Below are 16,568 nucleotides of genomic sequence, written 5' to 3'. Positions count from 1 at the left end.
GTGTCCTCCTCCAGGGGGTCTTCCCGACCCAGGGATCGGACCCAGGCCTCCTATGTCTCTTGCACTGGCAGGCGGGTTCTTTAATTACCACTAGCGCCACCTGGGAAGCTGGAATGGAATTGTTGCCACCAGCAGGGGTCAGCATTGGGCCAGACTTGGCCGCCTTTAGCCCCTGCCCTTCCCTCCTGCTCCCGGTCTAGACCTTGAGAAGGGGAGGGACGATGGGAGGCTCCAAGGTGGACAGCTGTACGTGCCCGCTGCTGGATGGCCAGCAAGGTCCTGTGGGCTCCTCCAAAGTCTCAGAGCCGGGGAGCCTGGGCACGTGCCCCTCCCCGCCAAGCCAGAGAGCCTTCCCACCAGGCGCATGGTGTGACCCTCCCCGCCCCTCCGCAGCCTGCCCAAGCACAGAGAGACCGCAGAGGTGGAAGTCGTTCAGAGCCATGCCCTGGACAGCCCAGCACCCTTGGAGCCCAGGATCGGGGCCTCCACGAAAGCTCCGGCCCGGCCCCGCCTTCTAAACTAGCCACTCACTGCTCCCCAGGGGTTGCTTTGCGGCCGTGCCTCTGGGCACCTCCCTCAGTGCCCCGTGAGTCCTAGGCTGCAGGGCACAGCTCTGCTCCCCAGGGCCTGGCCCATCCTGCCTCTCAGGCCAGCTCCTGAGTCGGGGTGGGTCTCCTCCACCAAGTGCTTTCCTTGCTGGGACCGCGGTGCTCAGTAGCCGGGTGGGGACGGAGCTTGCTACCAGCATTGGGTGGTGGGGACATTAGGGCTTCCCGCCCAGCCCCCCCACCCCCGACAGAGCTGGGGCCCCTGATGCCCAGTCCACCCCCAGCCCGTCTGGAAGGAAGGAAGGGAGAGTGTGTGGCCCAGCTGTGTGCCCGCCGTGGCCCCGCAGGCCTCCCTGAACCTCAGGCAGTGCTTTCAGCACCCTGAGGGCTGTATGCTCATCCCTATTTTGCAGATGGGGAAGCTGAGGCTGGTGGAGGAGAAGTGACCTGCTTAGGGGGAGGACAAACCGAGGTTCAGACCCAGGGCTTGGACTCCAGAGCCCATGGTTTTTCCACTACGCCCCCTCCCTGGCCAGTGGTTCTCAAATTGCTCCTCGGGAACTCGTTAGAAAATGCAGTGTCTTCCCTCCCGTCCCGGCCCTCCTGAGTCTGATATGCTGGGGGTGGGCCCCGTGATCAGGCGATTCTGGTGAGAACCACTGCCCTAGAGAAAAATCTAGACCTGCGGTGAGCAAGCCACTGCCCCCAGGACCCACCAACAGTCTTTGTAAATAAAGTTTTATTGGCGCGCAGCCACACTCATCACATTTACACAGCAAGCGTGGCTGCTTTCCTGCCACAAAGGCAGAGCTGAGTGGTTTCCGTGGAGACAGAGACCCGGGGGCCCACAGAGCCTGAACGCGGATAGTCTGTCCCTCTGCGGGAAATTCTGCAACACGTATCTAGATAATGGAGGGCGACTGGCTTGGGGACTGATGGCCTTGGAGGACACGGGCCCTTCCTGCCCTTTGCTGATCCCAGGTGGGGGTTACTGTGCCCCTCAGGTTCTGGGTTGGGAAGGAGGGAGCGAGAGAGTCTGGAAAAGCCCCTGCAGCAACCTTGCCCCCCATGCCTCCATGCCAACACATTCCTGGAGCAGCCCCAGTCTCCACTGCCTCTAAGAACCCTCCTCCCCTGACTGTCGGAGCCCGCGGTCAGGAGTCCCGCCCCAGCACCCCTGGGGCCATCCCGGGGTCAGCCCCTGGGCCAGCCCCTCACCTTCGCAGCATCTCTCGTCTCAGTCCCAGGCTGCTGCCTTTTGTGGAACAGTCTTCTTACGCCATTTCCCCTGCGGGGTCAGGGGCTAAGCATGGCCGATGCTCAGCAAACACCTGTGACTGTGGATCCAGCCAGGCTGGAGGCCGCGTCTCCATGGCCCACAGGTGTGGCCGTGTCTTCAGTCACTCGAGGGGGTCCTGGGTTGGGTTGCTGGGTTGCAGGAGGGAGAGGCACATACGCTGATGAGACGTGAAGTTAGGCGGGCTGTCAGCACCGCTCGTCTGAGCCTAGCACATGCGTCTGGGCCGAAGGCCCCTAACCCGGGGAAGCTGCCGCCCACCTGTGCTCAGCAGCTCACCCGCCCCACCTGGACTGGTACCCTCTCAGGAGGAGCCCAGGGCCTTCTTCCTCTTCCCGTGGGCGGACGTGCCAGGCAGCTCGCCTCGATGGAGGGCAGTTCTCTGACTCCAGCCAGACCAGTTTGACTCCAGCCTTCTTGGTCACCTGGCCGGCTGAGGTCCCTCTCCGACCAGGGCGGCAGTGCAGGGCACAAGAAGACGGTGATGGAGTTAGAGCTTGGCTGTGGGCCCCACTCCCCTATGGGCCTGGTGGACAGTGCATCCCAGCTGATGGCCGAGGGGGCAGAGATGAAGGACATGCCCAGAGCAGGCACTTTGAGTGAGCAGACCAAGGACAGGCGAGGGCTTTCGGGCGAAGGGCATTCTGACGTGGCCCCCAGCCCTGGACAGTGACCGTGGACGCCAGGCACTCCTGCCGGGAGCTGGTCCCCCTGCAGGAACGAGCACTGAGCCCCAAGTCACTGCTCACAGATCAGGCCCTGCTGAGCCCAGGCCTCCTGCGGCTGCAGCCACCCCCTGGGCCTCCGGTCCCAGGCCCAGCCCCTCTTTGGGCCTTGGGTCTCCCTGGGTGCCGGGCCTGCAGGAGCCCAGCCTCCTGGCCCTCCCCTGGCCCCCCAGCTGTCTCCTGTCTCGAGGGTGTTCACTGCTCACACAGGTGTTTGTGCGTCTCCAGCTCACTCGGGGTGCCGGCCACACTGGACCCCTGCAGCGGCTCCCTGCAGCTGGAAGAGACACACTCGGCCAGAGGGGCAGGTTTGGTCACGCCCTGGACCCTCCGGAGCTGTGGTAAGGGCACGCCTGTGGATAGGCCCTGGGCTGGCTGGTCGGGTGGCCAGGGAGGTCCTCTGGGGACACCCTCCACTGCCTGATGCTAGGCGAGGCTCTGGGTGTAGAGAGGTCCTTTCTTGCCTGGAGCGTACCCACGCATCGGTATTAAAGCTTTTTGGAGGCTTTCGGGGCCCAGCCACGCCTCTGTCCTGACTTGACCCTTACCCTCACGAGGGTTGAAGGCTTGCTTCATCCACAGCTCTGCCCCTTGGGGCCCAGCCTTCTGCCTTCTCTTCTGCTGCCAGAGGGTTTTTGTTTCCAGTTATAGCTGAGACTTGCCCAGAACCCTGGAGCTGGTGCTTAGCTGGGGCCCTGGGGGTAGGGCGCCTGCCGGGTACCCTCCCGGGTTCAGGCCTTTGTCCTGGCAGCGTGCAGAGTAGGGCATGAGCTGGCCTGTGGGATGCTCTGCCCAGTGGGGGCTCAGGGAGGGGCTCAGCTGGAGGGCTCTGGCATGGGGCTGGGAATCAAGCGCTATTCTGAGAGGTCTGGGATGTGCATCTGTTTAATCCTCATTTTTCAGTTGGTTTCCTCCAAAATAAGAATAAGATGTGCTCACATCTGTAGGAGAACTGGGCTCTTGCAGATGCATTCAGAGTGAACCCCGACCCCTGCCCCGCTCAGGAGCAGCCCCAAATAAAATCTGCACCACCTCATGGGCCTGGGCGGAGTTGCCTGTCTCACAAGGAGGGCGGTGAGGCCTGTGGGGTCCGGTGGCCTGTGAAAGGCCTGGGGGGTCAGTTAGCAGTCCCCCAGACCCCCCTGGTGCCTGGGGGAGAGGCAGGCAGGAGGAATTTCAGCCTTGCGCTCTGGTGTCCCACCGTCCTGGGTTCAGAGCTGCCACCAGGCAACAGGGGGTGTGGGGGACCCCTCGTGGATGATCAGCTTCCCAAGAGGTTGCCCGCAGCGGTGCCCCCAAGAGACACCTGCCCCTCCCTGGAAGACAGAGGGCCCCTCAGGCCAGGCTGGGCAAGAGGTGAGGAACAAAGCCCTCTGCGGACCAGGGGTGGGCACGTGTGAGCGTGTAGATATGTGTGTGTATGTGTAAGGGGGTCCCGGGCCCTCTGAGAAGGAGGGCTCTGTGTCATTCCATCCTGCAGTCAACCTCCCCTCACCACCGCAAGGTCTGGGAGACCCTCCCGGCCTGGGGAGGGGGCTGCCCGGGAGCCCGCTAGTCTCTTGGCTCACTCTCCCTCTGCTCACTCAGCACCAGCTCACTGAGGATCTGCCAAGCCTGACATTGACCGGGCACCAGGCCCTACCCTCAAGCAGCCTGCCTTTTAGGAGGTGGTGAGCAATCAAAAGATGCCCCGGTGACCACCTGCAGCTGTCAGATCCTGGGCAACCAACGCCCAGGGGGAGAGTCTGCCCGGAAGTGGGTGGACGATTCCAGCACCAGTTTCCAGGAAGTGTGGCCCAGTGAGGGGCATGAGCTGCCCAGGTGCCCAGGATGGACTGGGACCAGGACTTGGGCTCAGATGCCAGCTCTCAGTCCACCCCTCTCCATCGTCTTGGCCGAGCAGGAACTGGGAGGCGGGCGGGGCACCTCTGACCCGGGCAGCCCTGGCCCCTCGGGACTGTCAGCTATGCCCGGTCTGTAAAGCAGGGTCACACTGGGACTCAGGGGCCGAGACGGAAAGCAGGTGGGCCGGGCAACAGCAGGGCCCTTGGCCTCCACTCCTGCTAGTCTGCAACACCAGCCCACTCCGTCCTCTCGGGCTGCACAGCCCACGTGCTTGTGTCTGCCCACGCAGGGCGGGCCATGCCCGGGGTGGTGGCAGGGAGGTGGTACAGTGTCTCTGGGGACGGGCAGACTCACCTGGATCCCACGGGGAGGGCAGACAAGGGCATCCTCCTGTCAACATCCCAAAGGGAAGGGCCGTCCGCTGCTGGTGGACAGGACGACATGCCTGGACGGTGGACCACACTTCAGGGACCACACGTCAGGGATGGGGGCAGTGTGAGCTTTCCCACGAGTAACCCCTTGAATGGGTAGCCTGGGTGGGGGGGGCCAGGGGAGGGCAAAGGAAAACAAATCAGCAGCTCCTTTGTGCTGTTACCTCTTCCCCAGGGGTGCCTCTCGGCGGGCAAGGGGCTGGGCCACAGACCTCCCGAGGAAGGAGGGGCCTGGAGTGAGGGTGCCTGGCTGCAGCCCACCAGGGGGCCTCTGCTCCCCCGCTGTGCCCCCCAAGTAGCAGAGCCGAGGCAGAGTGCTCCTCCCCAGCCCACCCTCTCCCACAAAGACGGCCTCCTGGAGCCTCTGAGGTCTGTGTGGGCAGAGCTGTGGGCCAGGCCCCCATCCCCCACTCGGCTGAACCCCAGCAGGCCAGGTGCCAGGCCAAGTGCCGGGTCTTCCAGAAAAACCCGCTCCTTTCCCAGCTCTGCCTGCAGGCCGCCTCGCTGGGAGGCCAGGAGCCAAGCAGGATCTCGGGAGCCCGCCACCAAGGAGTGAGCACAGCCCAGAGTGTGGGCGCTGGGCACTCCCACCAGACGCCTCCTCCAGGATGTCTCCCGGATGACACCTGGGCTGGGTCAGGTGCTCTGCTCACCCGTCTCAGCGTGCTTGGTGGGAGTGAAACTTGCGTGTGTGCCTCTGTCTCTGTGGGCCACGAGAACCTGAGGGTCTGGCTCTCCTTGCAGCCCCGGCTCCTGCCTGGCCAGGTGCTTAGGGAATGTTTGCTGAATGCATGAATGACTTCCTGAAGGCCCTGAGGCCCCCTGGGCCTGTCTGTGTTATACATGGCAGCTCACTGGTGTCACCCTGCCTCCGGGCAGGTCCCAAGCTCATGGCCCTGTTCACGGAAGAGGAAGCCAGTGCTCAGAGAGGCATGACCCCCATCGCCTGACAGTGAACGGCAGAGTGGGGACTGGGGCCCAGCCTTCCCCACTGGCAGCAGCACCGGCCCCAAAGAACTTTCTGCAGTGACAGAGATGTTCTAAATTCTGGGCCATCTGATCTGGTGCCCACCAGCCACGTGTGGCTGTGGGGGCCTCTGGGATGTGGCCAGTGCTACTGAAGAGTGAAGTTTTACATTTTTGTTTCCTCTGAGTTTAAACGTGAACAGCAAGGGCGACTTGCCATCGGACGGCGAGGCTCCAGCCATCGGACACGGCAGCCTCTCGCCCGGGTGGGGCCCCGTTGGCTTTGTTTTGGTTTGAGGCCGTGGGCCCCCAGCCGCAGCGCGGTCAGGGAGAGCTCACCTGGTCCTCATCATCCCTGTCGCCGTTGGCAACAGTAACAGTTGCCACGTATGTGTTTAATCGTCCCGTTGAAGCCACAAGGCCGCCAGGCGCTCTGGGGTGGCAGGTCGTGCTGGATTCTTGGGCCCCCTCCCCGATGGTTATCAGGAGTTGGGAAGCGAGGCCGGTACCATCCTCTGCTCAGCAGGGCCAGCTGCTCGGGGGCCTGGGCCGCATCCATCTCGGGGAACAATTGCTTTCTACCGGATCACAGCTCAGAGCTCAGGGACCCACAGCCCGGGGTCTCCCTGGTGACCTGTCAGGGGTGCTGGCCTGGCCAGGGATAACCATGAAAGGTCTGCAACTCTTGGAGCAGCAGCTCTGGGGGCCTTGGCTCTCTGAAGCTTCCAGGCCCCTGGCAGAGGATCTGCAGGAACTCAGTGGAGGACCGGGGCACCTTCTTTCCAGGCCACAAGCAAAAGCAAGGGAGGGGTGGCCCCTTCTTCAGGGAACTGCCAGGCAGCTGGGAGCACGGGGGAGCATGCCAGGCGTCCCCCAAGTGCCGTGCACGTCAGCTGGCTGGAGCCCCTGCCCCTCCCCTGGGCTCTGTGCTGCCGTGTCCTCAGCGGCCGTGGAAGCGCCCGGGAGCCGGCCGGCTGCCGTTCACAGCTCTTTGGCCTCTCTAACGTGGGACGCTGAGCTCCTCTGGGAAGCAGGGCGCCATCCTCCTCTCTGCACACTCACCAAGGATGACCCAGGAGCTCGTCCAAGAGCCACCAGGAGGGCTTGCTGTCCACAGACCCGAGGCGTCTTTCGGGTGGGGAGCCCCCATCCTCTGTGCCCCCCTCTGCCAGCTCTCACGGGGGTCCCGCTGAGAAGATGGAGGGTGGGGCTGGAGGAAGCGACGCTCGCCGCCCCTGCCTCTGACAACAGTCACCCCCCCACACCCCAGGCAGCCTCCGAAGGGCCAGACCCCTTGGCCTGGGTCACCGCACACCCACGGGGCTGCGACCCTTATTAGGGCAGCCACTAGGTATCAGAGCATCTTACCATGGGGTGTCCCCGCGGAGGCGCTCATGGACTAGCGCTTTTTCCAGGGCACCCAGAGGGTGAGCGATGAGCCGAGGCCTGTCTGGCACAAAAGCCTGTGTTCTTGGCCCCAGCCATGTGTTTGCAGCCTGGGGTCTCTGCTCCCAGGGGAGGGTGGCTGAGGGTCAGGCAGGGAGAGCCCCCACCGAGGGGGGGGCAGGGTACGGTAAGGCAGCAACCTGTCTCCTTGCCCCGCAGGGTGGGGGCCCTGCCCACCCTCCCTGGACGTGCAGGGAAGGGGTCCTCTCCCAGCACGTGTCCTGCAGGCCCAGGCCGGGTGAGGGGAGGCCACCCAGCCACCCCTTCTTGTGGTTTCTGCAGGCCCGCTGTCCGACGTCCAGCAGAAGTCGCTGAGCTTCCTGGAGTCCCTGAAGGTGTGTCACCTTTAGGCCGCTTCTGTTTGGGGGTCCACCGGGAGCAGCTTTCACCCCCTGAGGCTGAGTGGCAGGGGCCTCAGAGTTGAGAAGGAGGGAGGGGAGCCTGGAGCAGGAAGGAAGCCCAGGGTCCCAGCCCGGCCGAGGCAGGGAGGCTGCGGGCTGGGGAGCAGGGTGGTGGGCTGGATGGGGCGGTCCTCCTAGGGGGACGCTCTGGAAGGGTCCAGTCCTTGGAGGTGACACCGCCTGCCCTCTGAGGTGGGGGCCTTGCCAGGGAGCGGGGGTAGCAGGCGGGGGCAGCAGGTGGGGCCCCGGGGAGTCCTGAGGCTGCTCCTCTCCTCCCTGCAGCCGGACTGGCGGGAGCAGGGGCAGGTGCTGGCCCTCCTTCGGCGGCAGGGGGAGCTGGAGGTCTGGGAGACGCAGAAGGCCTTGGGGGAGCTGCTGTCCAGACCCAGGCTGGAGGTCAGCCGGCCGGCCTGCCCCTTGAGGCCCAGCCCAGCCTGAGAAAGACTGGTGGGAAGCGTGGGTCAGGTCAGCCCGGGGAAGGGGGGCCGTGGGTCCCGCCCAGGCCGAGGGCCTCTGAGTGCAGCTGCCCTAGAGCAGGCCTTGGCTCCTGCCTGGGACCCCGCCTGGTCCACCCTCCACAACACCCGCCTCCTTCCTGTCCTCGAAGCGGCTGAGGGAGGAGCACTCGACCCAGGCCAGGCCAGGGGCGGCCTTGGAGCTGGGGCAGCCGCAGATGCGTGTGGATCTGGAGCCGAGGACCTCTCAGAGTGCCGCGGCAGCCAGCCCCAGGTGTGGCCCCCCTCCCAGCGTACGAGGAGGCCGGGTGGGGGTCTCGGGCCGCATAGGTCACAGTCTGCAGCGCTCTCTCACCTGGCAGCTCACACCCACTCCCGGGCCGAGATGTGGCCGCGCCCTCCCCGAGTCCCCAGGACGGAAAGAAGAGTTGGGCAGATGCGTCAGCTCACGCGGGTGAGTGGTCTCAGAACCAACCCCACAGCCACCTGGACAGCACAGCTCAGGCCCCGCGTGGGCCCCGAGGGGGCAGCTGGGTCAGGTGCCCAACAGAGGGGCCAGGGAGGGGGTGACCCGCCCACGGCCTCACGGGGCAGGTGGAACTGGGATTTGAAAGTGTTCCAGTAGTCATGCATGGATGTGAGAGCTGGACTCTAAAGACAGCTGAGCGCCAAAGAATTGATGCTTTGGAACTTTGGTGTTGGAGAAGACTCTTCAGAGTCCCTTGGACTGCAAGGAGATCCAACCAGTCCATCCTAAAGGAAATCAGTCCTGAATATTCATTGGAAGGACTGATGCTGAAGCTCCAATCCTTTGGCCATCTGATGCGAAGAACCAACTCATTGGAAAAGACCCTGATGCTGGGAAAGGTTGAAGGCGGGAGGAGAAGGGGATGACAGAAGATGAGATGGTCGGATGCCATCGCCAACTCGATGGACATGAGTTTGAGTAAACTCTGGGAGTTGGTGATGGGTAGGGAGGCCTGGTGTGCTGCAGTCCATGGGGTGGCAAAGGGTCGGACACGACTGAGGATTCAGCTGAACTGACTGATGCCACATGTACCATCAGGCATCACTGCCTCCTGCTTGTTAGGGCACGCAGGGAGCCAGTGAGCCAGTTAGCAAACACACCATCCCACCCACCCAAACTGGGGGGCAGTGAGCCCGGACTACAACAAGAAAGCTTTCGCTTAGATGCCTAGCGAAACAAGCCGGCAGCACGGGGCACGGCCAAGTAAGGAGGCATGGTGGGCGGGTCGTCCAGCCCTGTCTGTCCTGCGCCGGGCAGACCTTCAGGGTGAGCGCCACCCTCCCGCTGAAATCCTGAATACAGCCCATCTCTGTCCCCTGGGGAACAGGGAAGCCCACACTCTTCCCAGGTCTGCCAATACGCCCACCTCCGTCCCTCTGAGCGGTCATTCCTTGAGGCCTCTCAGGTGCTGGCCCTGTACATATCCAGCTGGACACTGGATCCTGTGTTGGCAAACAGAGTTCCCTGTGTGCAGGCTGCAGGGGCAGCCCAGCACAGCCTCCGGGAGTTTGAGCCGTGGCTGGGCTGGCGGTGGCAGACTGAGCGCGCTCCCTGGTGGCATGAGATGGACTTGTTTGCTCCTGTGATGGACTTGCGGTCCTCATGGTCAGTTCAGTCCAGTTCAGTCGCTCAGTCGTGTCTGACTCTTTGCGACCCCATGAATTGCAGCACGCCATGCCTCCCTGTCCATCACCAGCTCCTGGAGTTCACTCAGACTCACGTCCATCGAGTCAGTGATGCCATCCAACCGTCTCATCCTCTGTCGTCCCCTTCTCCTCCCACCTTCAATCTTTCCCAGCATCAGGGTCTTTTCAAATGAGTCAGCTCTTCACATCAGGTGGCCAAAGGATTGGAGCTTCAGCTTCAGCATCAGTCCTTCCAATGAACACCCAGGACCGATTTCCTTTCGGATGGACTGGTTGTATCTCCTTGCAGTCCAAGGGACTCTGAAGAGTCTTCTCCAACACCACAGTTCAAAAGCATCAATTCTTTGGCGCTCAGCTTTCGTTATAGTCCAACACTCACATCCATACATGAGCACTGGAAAAACCATAGCTTTGACTAGATGGACCTGAGCCCAAATATGTAGAGATGTGGGTCTATCTTGGTGGATGTTCTGTGAGCTCTTGAAAAGAAACCCTGGTGTTGAGAACATCACCATTTAGGGTTACCGCGTGCCCTTGGTGGACCCACCCCTTTAAAACTCTGCCCTCACGGGACAGCCCTCTGTCCCCAGTGACCCGTGCTGCTCCGAGGCCTGCTGTGTCTGGTCCAGCCACTCTTGCTTCCCACAGCTAGCATCAGACAGTCCAGCTGGTCTGTCCTCTCCATCCTCCCACTTGTAACGAATGTGTGTTTTCATATTTCAAGTGTGTTTCTTGGAGGCAGCCCATAGGTGGATCTTGCTCTTTTGTCTTATTATATAATCCAGCAATCTCTGCCTTTCACCTGGAGTGCTTAGCTATTTCCATTGAACAGAATTATCATTATTGTTAGAGTTTTTAAAGATTTTTTTAATGTGGGCCATTTTTTAAAGTCTTTATTGAATTTGTTGCAATATTGTTTCTCCTTTGTTTTTGGAGTTTTGGTCACAAAGGCATGTGGGATCCCCAACCAGGGATTGAAACTGCACCCCCTGCATTGGAAGGAAAAGTCTTTTTTTGTTGTTTTGTTTCTTTCTCTTCTTCCCTTAGTTTTTTTTTTTGGGGGGGGGGAGGCAAAATCTTAACCACTGGACTGCCAGGGAAGTCCCAATGTTGTTAGGTTTTGAATCTATCATCCTGCTATTTTCTTTTGTCTCAACTGGTCTTTTTTCCTTTCTTTTTCTGCGTTCTTTTGGATCAAACAAGTATTTTTTTAATCATTTGATTTTCTCTCTGTTGTTGGCTGCTGAGCTGTAATTGGCTTCAGTGGTTGATCTAGGATTTACAACAGTAACTGTGGTGTACCTTCACGTGACATTCCACTGGCTCACCCAGAATAGGAGGCCCTTATAGCCCTCCATTTATTTTTCTCTGGACTTTAGGCTACGGTAGTCATGCATTTTACTTTATAACTCCACAATACATTTTTTAAAACATTCAAGAAACTTTTAAAATTTATATATTTATGTATCTACACATAATACACATGTATGTATACCCATACGTGTATATATGTGTGTATGTATAATCAGTTCAGTTCACTCACTCAGTTGTGTCCAACTCTTTGCGACCCCATAGACTGCAGCACACCAGGCTTCCCTGTCCATCACCAACTCCTGGAAGTTGGTGAAACTCATGTCCATTGAGTTGGTGATGCCATCCAACCATCTCATCCTCTGTTGTCCCCTTCTCCTCCTGCCTTCAATCTTTCCCAGCATCAGGGTCTTTTCCAATGAGTTGGTTCTTCACATCAGGTGGCCAAAGGATTGGAGTTTCAGCTTCAGTATCAGTCCTTCCAATGCAAATTCAGGACTAATTTCTGTATTTTCTTCTCTGATTACATTTATTCTTTGATGAAAGTCTTTTTTAGATAAAGGCAGGTCAGGGACACGACTGGGCTTGGAGTTTGTGGGGGGAAGAACCATACAGTCCTGCTCCGTTTCACAGCCTCTTGAAGATTCGGCTGGGGCTGTGTGCCTGGGTGAGGAGGGTTGCGCAGTGGTGGTGGTGGTGGTGGTGGTGGATTAAGTTGCCCAGACACCCTAGCTCTGTGAAGACTTCCTGCAAAAAAGGCCCCTGGAACCTTATATGACCAGCCATGCCTGTCTTTTGTCCTCAGAGCCTGTGCAGGAAGGGAAACCAGCCCAGCCCCCCTCCCAGCTGCCCCCAGCCAGGCTCTGGGAGGAACCCAGGTTCCAGGTACAGAACCCCGGGGAAGGGGCTCACAACTGGGCCCCAGGGGAGGAACTGGCAGGAGGTAGGGGACCCAGTTCTCTGTCCCTGGGGACATCAGGTGTTGAGACCCACCCCTCCTACAGCCTGCACCCGGGGGGACTCCGCTGCAGGTCCTGTGCGAAGGGAGGCTCTCCCTGCCATGGGTGCCACCCACCCTTTCAGCTTACATCCCCTCAAGCCCCTTCCGCACGGCTGGGGTGGCAGGTGACATCGGTTTGGGGCAGGGCTGGCTACACATGTCAGGGAGGGGGCCCAGTCTTTCCTAACCCACCCAGAGCACAAACAGGTGGCCGGCTTGAGTGAAGGGCCAACGTGACAAGGACCCCACCCTGCCTTCTTCGGGAGCCACCAGTTGGGAGGAGGATAGTAACGTGTCCCGGGGAAGAGGGCCACGACATGGAGAACAATAGGGCGGCCAGTCCCGGAAGGCTCCCTGGAGGCGGCGGCCTCCTCCCCGGGGAGTTGGGTGCTGTTCCCACTCGGAGACACTCAGTGGTGGTGACACGGCCCGGGTTGGCCTGCCCCACCGCAGGGGAACCGGACGAGGCCCCGGAGCGCGGCGCCGGTACCCTTCAGCCGCTTCACGATCCAGATGCTGGAGCAGAGCCTGCGAGAAGAGGACCTGCGCGCGCGGCACCAGGCCGCGCTGCTGCGCCTGCGCGAGAAGGCGCTGGAGGAGAAGACGCGCGCCGAGCTGGCCTGGCTGGAGCATCAGCGAGGGTGAGCGCATGCGCGCCGCGCCGGCCCCGCCCCGCCCCCACTCGGTATCCCCAGGGTAAAGTGCTGCTACCTCGGGTAATGGGCGTTTGGAGAAAGTTTGATGCGACCAAAAGGTGAATACAGTGGCTTTGAAACCTCCCCTAGCCCCACATCTGCAGGACCATCTCTGCCCATTTTCCAGGCTGTCTTGGCAGGTCTTGTTAAGGGAGATACACACATAGCTATTTAAACAGCATTTGGAATAGAATCGTCCATCCTAAAGGAAATCAGTCCCAAATATTCATTGGGAGGACTGATGCTGAAGCTGAAACTCCAGTCCTTTGGCCACCTGATGCGAAGAACCGATTCATTGGAAAAGACCCTGATGCTGGGAAAAATCGAGGGCAAGAGGAGAAGGGGATGACAGAGGATGAGATGGTTGGATGGCATCACCGACTCCATGAACATGAGTTTGAGCGAACTCCGGTAGTTGGTGATGGACAGGGAGGCCTGGCGTGCTGCAGTCCATGGGGTCGCAAAGAGTCAGACACGACTGAGAGACTGAACTGAACTGAAGTGACACGCCGTTGTAACTTGAGTTTTCGTTTAAAAGTCAAACCCTCTCCCTGTCACTGCATGAGCGCTACAACACTCAGCGCAGAGACAACACTCAGCGCAGAGACAACAGCCCCCTTAGCCAGCCCCTCTAACTGGACCTCTGGGGTGTCTCCATCTATGTGTCCTGAGTCATGAACACCCCAGAGATGAATTCCTTAAGGTGAATTTGTGGAAGTGGAATTCATGTCAACAAGGACGCATTTTTTACAGCTACTTGTTATTCCCATATTGGTCTCCGAATAGCTCATTCCAGTTAAGATTACTGGCAGTTTACAGTCGTGCCAGGCTGGGGGTCTTCTATTCCATGATGACTCCCACCTCCCCAAAAGGGCCCTCTGGCTGGGCTGGGGTGCCAGCATGGGAAATACACTGTCCTCCCTTCCTCTCTCCAGGCCCAAAGGTGGTCTTGAGGGGACGGGAAGAGTGACAATCTAGACTGGAGCCACTGGACCCCTCAGGCCTCCCCCGCATGTCCACGCACGGCCATCTCCTCCCGATGGCCCTGCCGTGAGAACCGGACATGCCAGGTCCACCTGGATGGCTTGGGCTGGCCAGGACTGCGGTTTTCCACACCCACGGGCAGGCCCCAAGGTCAGCAGTCAGTCCAGTCAATCCATCTCCTCTGCCAGGTATCTCAACAGGATTGGCAGCTACGCAGCGCTGGTGGCCTTGGCAGAGAAGCAGCACCAGGCCCTCAGCCACCTTGAGCGGGAGCTGGTAAGGGCGGGCTCCCTGCCGGCGGGCGACCCTGAGGGGTTCCTGCTGCTCTTGGGGGCTGGGAACGCGAGCACCTCCACCACAGAGCTCCTGGGTGCTTGGCACCCTCCAGGGCTGCTCAGGGCTGCGTGGGGAGCGTTCAGAGCTGGTGGGGGCAGCGCGGTGCTCTGACCCCTGCAGCCTCCGTACAGTGGCCGGGCCGCTCCGAGCCTCATTAGGGGAGAACTGCAGCCGTGCGTGTTTCGGTGGGGTTGTTGGAGGGCTTGGCCCAGCTAGCACTGACCTCTGACCTCAGAGGGAACTGGCAGCTCCTCTGAGCGCAGTTTCCTCATCTGGGGTCAGGGGCCACTGCGCTGGCGTCCTTGCGTTTCAGTCTCTGTGTGGGGTGGGAGCTGGATGATGGCGCTGGTCTTTCCCGGGCTCCCTCAGCTGCGAAGGGAGGGGTGGTGGTGGACTTGTCCTCCATCCTAGAGGACCTGCGTGGACCAGGGAGGTGGGGTGGCGGGTGTGGGGCTTCCCAGGTGGAGGGGGCAGCAGGACGAGCCCAGGAGACCGTGAGGAAGGAATGGGAGGGTTCCAGTTATCAAATGAGGAGGGGACCCTGGGGTCCCTTGTTGTGGGTGGAGACATTGGTGGACTCTGGGTCGGGGCCCTGCCGAACCTTAGTTTCCTCCTCTGACCTGGACAGGCTATCGCCTCCCCTGGTGGGGCACAGTCCCAGCAAGGTGATTCTGCCAAGGGGTGGCCATCAGAGATGTAGCAGGGGCCAGGGGACAGTCAGGGATAGAGCCCGGGACCTGGTGGGGGGAGGGCAGGGAGGAGCTGGCAGGGCCACAGCCAGCTTGTGCCAGGCTTGCTTGGAGGTGCCCAAGGAATGAGCACCCCAACTTCCCTCCTGCCTCCCACCGGAGCCCGCCGATGGCCAAACCCAAGCGGCGGGGGAGGCCAAAGTGCGGGGTTGGGGGGACCTCCTGACTGAGCAGGATGAGAAGGGCACAGACATCTGCAGGGGCCAGGGGCCCCCAGTGCCAGAGCCGCCCCTCCCCGTTGTCCCCAGGTGCCGACGTGTGCTCCTCTGGTTCAGAGGGGCATCCGGTACCTGCGGACCCTTCACCTGTCCTCTCACCGAGAGAGAAGGCTGCTCCTGCAGCAGCAGAAGGACATGGTCTCTGTGCAGAGGTCCGCAGCCCTCCTGCAGCAAGAGCTTCAGGACCAGATGTGGCTGCCTCAGGTGGGCTTCTCACCCGGCCTGGGGGCTTGGCTCGTGGCCAGAAACGCTGCTCACTGGCCGCTTCCTGGGCACGTGCAAGTCCTCCGTAAAACACCTGTGACCCAGGATGGGACGGGATTTGGAAGGGTCGGGCGGGAGGGGCGGCAGCTGCTGCGGGGGCCACGGGGGCTTTCCTGGCCTGGGCTGCCTGGCTGGGCCCGGAGGAGGAGCCAGACTCCCCGCAGTTGGGAAGTGCTCTGGCCCAGAGGTGGGGGAGCTTAGTGAGCACGGCTGGGGCAGTGTGGAGGGGGCTGGCGGGCCGGTGGGGGCAAGGCAGGAAGGAGGGAGAGGCCCGGGCCCCTGGAGAGGCCGGCCCCTCGGGAGCTGAGTGACGGTGTGTCCTTGCTCCTGCAGCCTGTCCCCACCGTCACAGGGAGGGGGTGGTGAGGACAAGCTCGGGCGCCTGTCCCCACGCTGAGCGTCTCTCCCACAGATTGGGGATGGTGACTGTCTCACCGGCGGGCGATGGAGGGTGGTGGACTGGGTTCTGCAGAGAGGCTGGGGTAGTTTAGCAGTCATCCCAGTCATCCCAGGCCAGCCTGTAGGAGAGGGGCCCAGGGCTGCCGGATTCCACAGCCCCCACCTCTGTGGGTTCCAGCTCTGCGACTCGGTCAGCCTCAGGCAAGTGCTCCCCCAGCTCTGGGCCTCTTGTCTGCACCTGTCGGGGAGTGTTAGCAACTGACCGTAGGGCTCCCGAAAGCTGAGGACCCCTGTTTCAGCCAGCCCGCTGCCTCCTCATGGGAGCAGGCTGCCTGTCGAGCTGCTGGCTGCCCTGCCGTGGCAGCCGCTGCATGAAGCCACCTCCTGTTTTCCTAAGGGGAGGGCTTTTCCTCTGCGCTGTTTCTCTTAGAGTTCCAGCCCCAAAGTCAAGGCCAGGCGGGAGGAGGACCCCGAGACAAGCCCCCAGCAGCCAGAGGGGCCGGCCCAGGGCTCCTCACACGCCTGGCACATGCCTGGCAGTCCCCTCGGCCAGCACCCGCAGAGGAGCGAGAGCCCGCCAGTCCCGCAGTGAGTCGTCATGGGCAGCCCTGGCCCTGGCGCTTGCCATTAAAAGCCTTGCCTGCTGGGTGGCCGTGATGTCACAGCTGCTAGGCCCTGCGCACCTAGCCACAGGGAGGAGGGGCGGGGATGCTGGGGGACTGGGAGGGGAGTCCTGCCCCACTGGCTGGCCCACGGGGCTGGCGGCTGAGGCCAGAACCTCCCTGGCCCGCTGGGAGAAGTGCAGGGATTCCGGCTCATTCCCA

General features: G+C 61.3%; 1 protein-coding gene across 2 annotated transcripts in view; it reads left to right on the top strand.

Annotated features, from left to right (window-relative positions):
- CCDC187 (coiled-coil domain containing 187) overlaps positions 1–16,568 on the top strand; it is a 43,212-nt gene that overhangs the window by 17,401 nt on the left and 9,243 nt on the right. For both annotated transcript variants that reach the window (XR_005718488.1, XM_040225518.1), the window contains exons 7-16: positions 2,799–2,911; positions 7,541–7,593; positions 7,942–8,055; positions 8,267–8,388; positions 8,477–8,568; positions 11,905–11,984; positions 12,553–12,740; positions 13,967–14,054; positions 15,139–15,285; positions 16,175–16,332. Coding sequence is in view for 1 of the 2 variants with exons in the window: in XM_040225518.1 (XP_040081452.1) it covers positions 2,799–2,911; positions 7,541–7,593; positions 7,942–8,055; positions 8,267–8,388; positions 8,477–8,568; positions 11,905–11,984; positions 12,553–12,740; positions 13,967–14,054; positions 15,139–15,285; positions 16,175–16,332 (1,155 nt within the window). In the remaining variant the exon portion in view is untranslated. The remainder of the gene's footprint in view (positions 1–2,798; positions 2,912–7,540; positions 7,594–7,941; positions 8,056–8,266; positions 8,389–8,476; positions 8,569–11,904; positions 11,985–12,552; positions 12,741–13,966; positions 14,055–15,138; positions 15,286–16,174; positions 16,333–16,568) is intronic.

The sequence above is a fragment of the Oryx dammah genome, unplaced genomic scaffold, assembly GCF_014754425.2.
Source record: "Oryx dammah isolate SB20612 unplaced genomic scaffold, SCBI_Odam_1.1 HiC_scaffold_25, whole genome shotgun sequence".
NCBI classification, from domain to species: Eukaryota; Metazoa; Chordata; class Mammalia; order Artiodactyla; family Bovidae; genus Oryx; species Oryx dammah.
The sequence above is the reverse complement of the archived record's forward strand: the minus strand, read 5'-3'. Positions and strand labels throughout refer to the sequence as shown.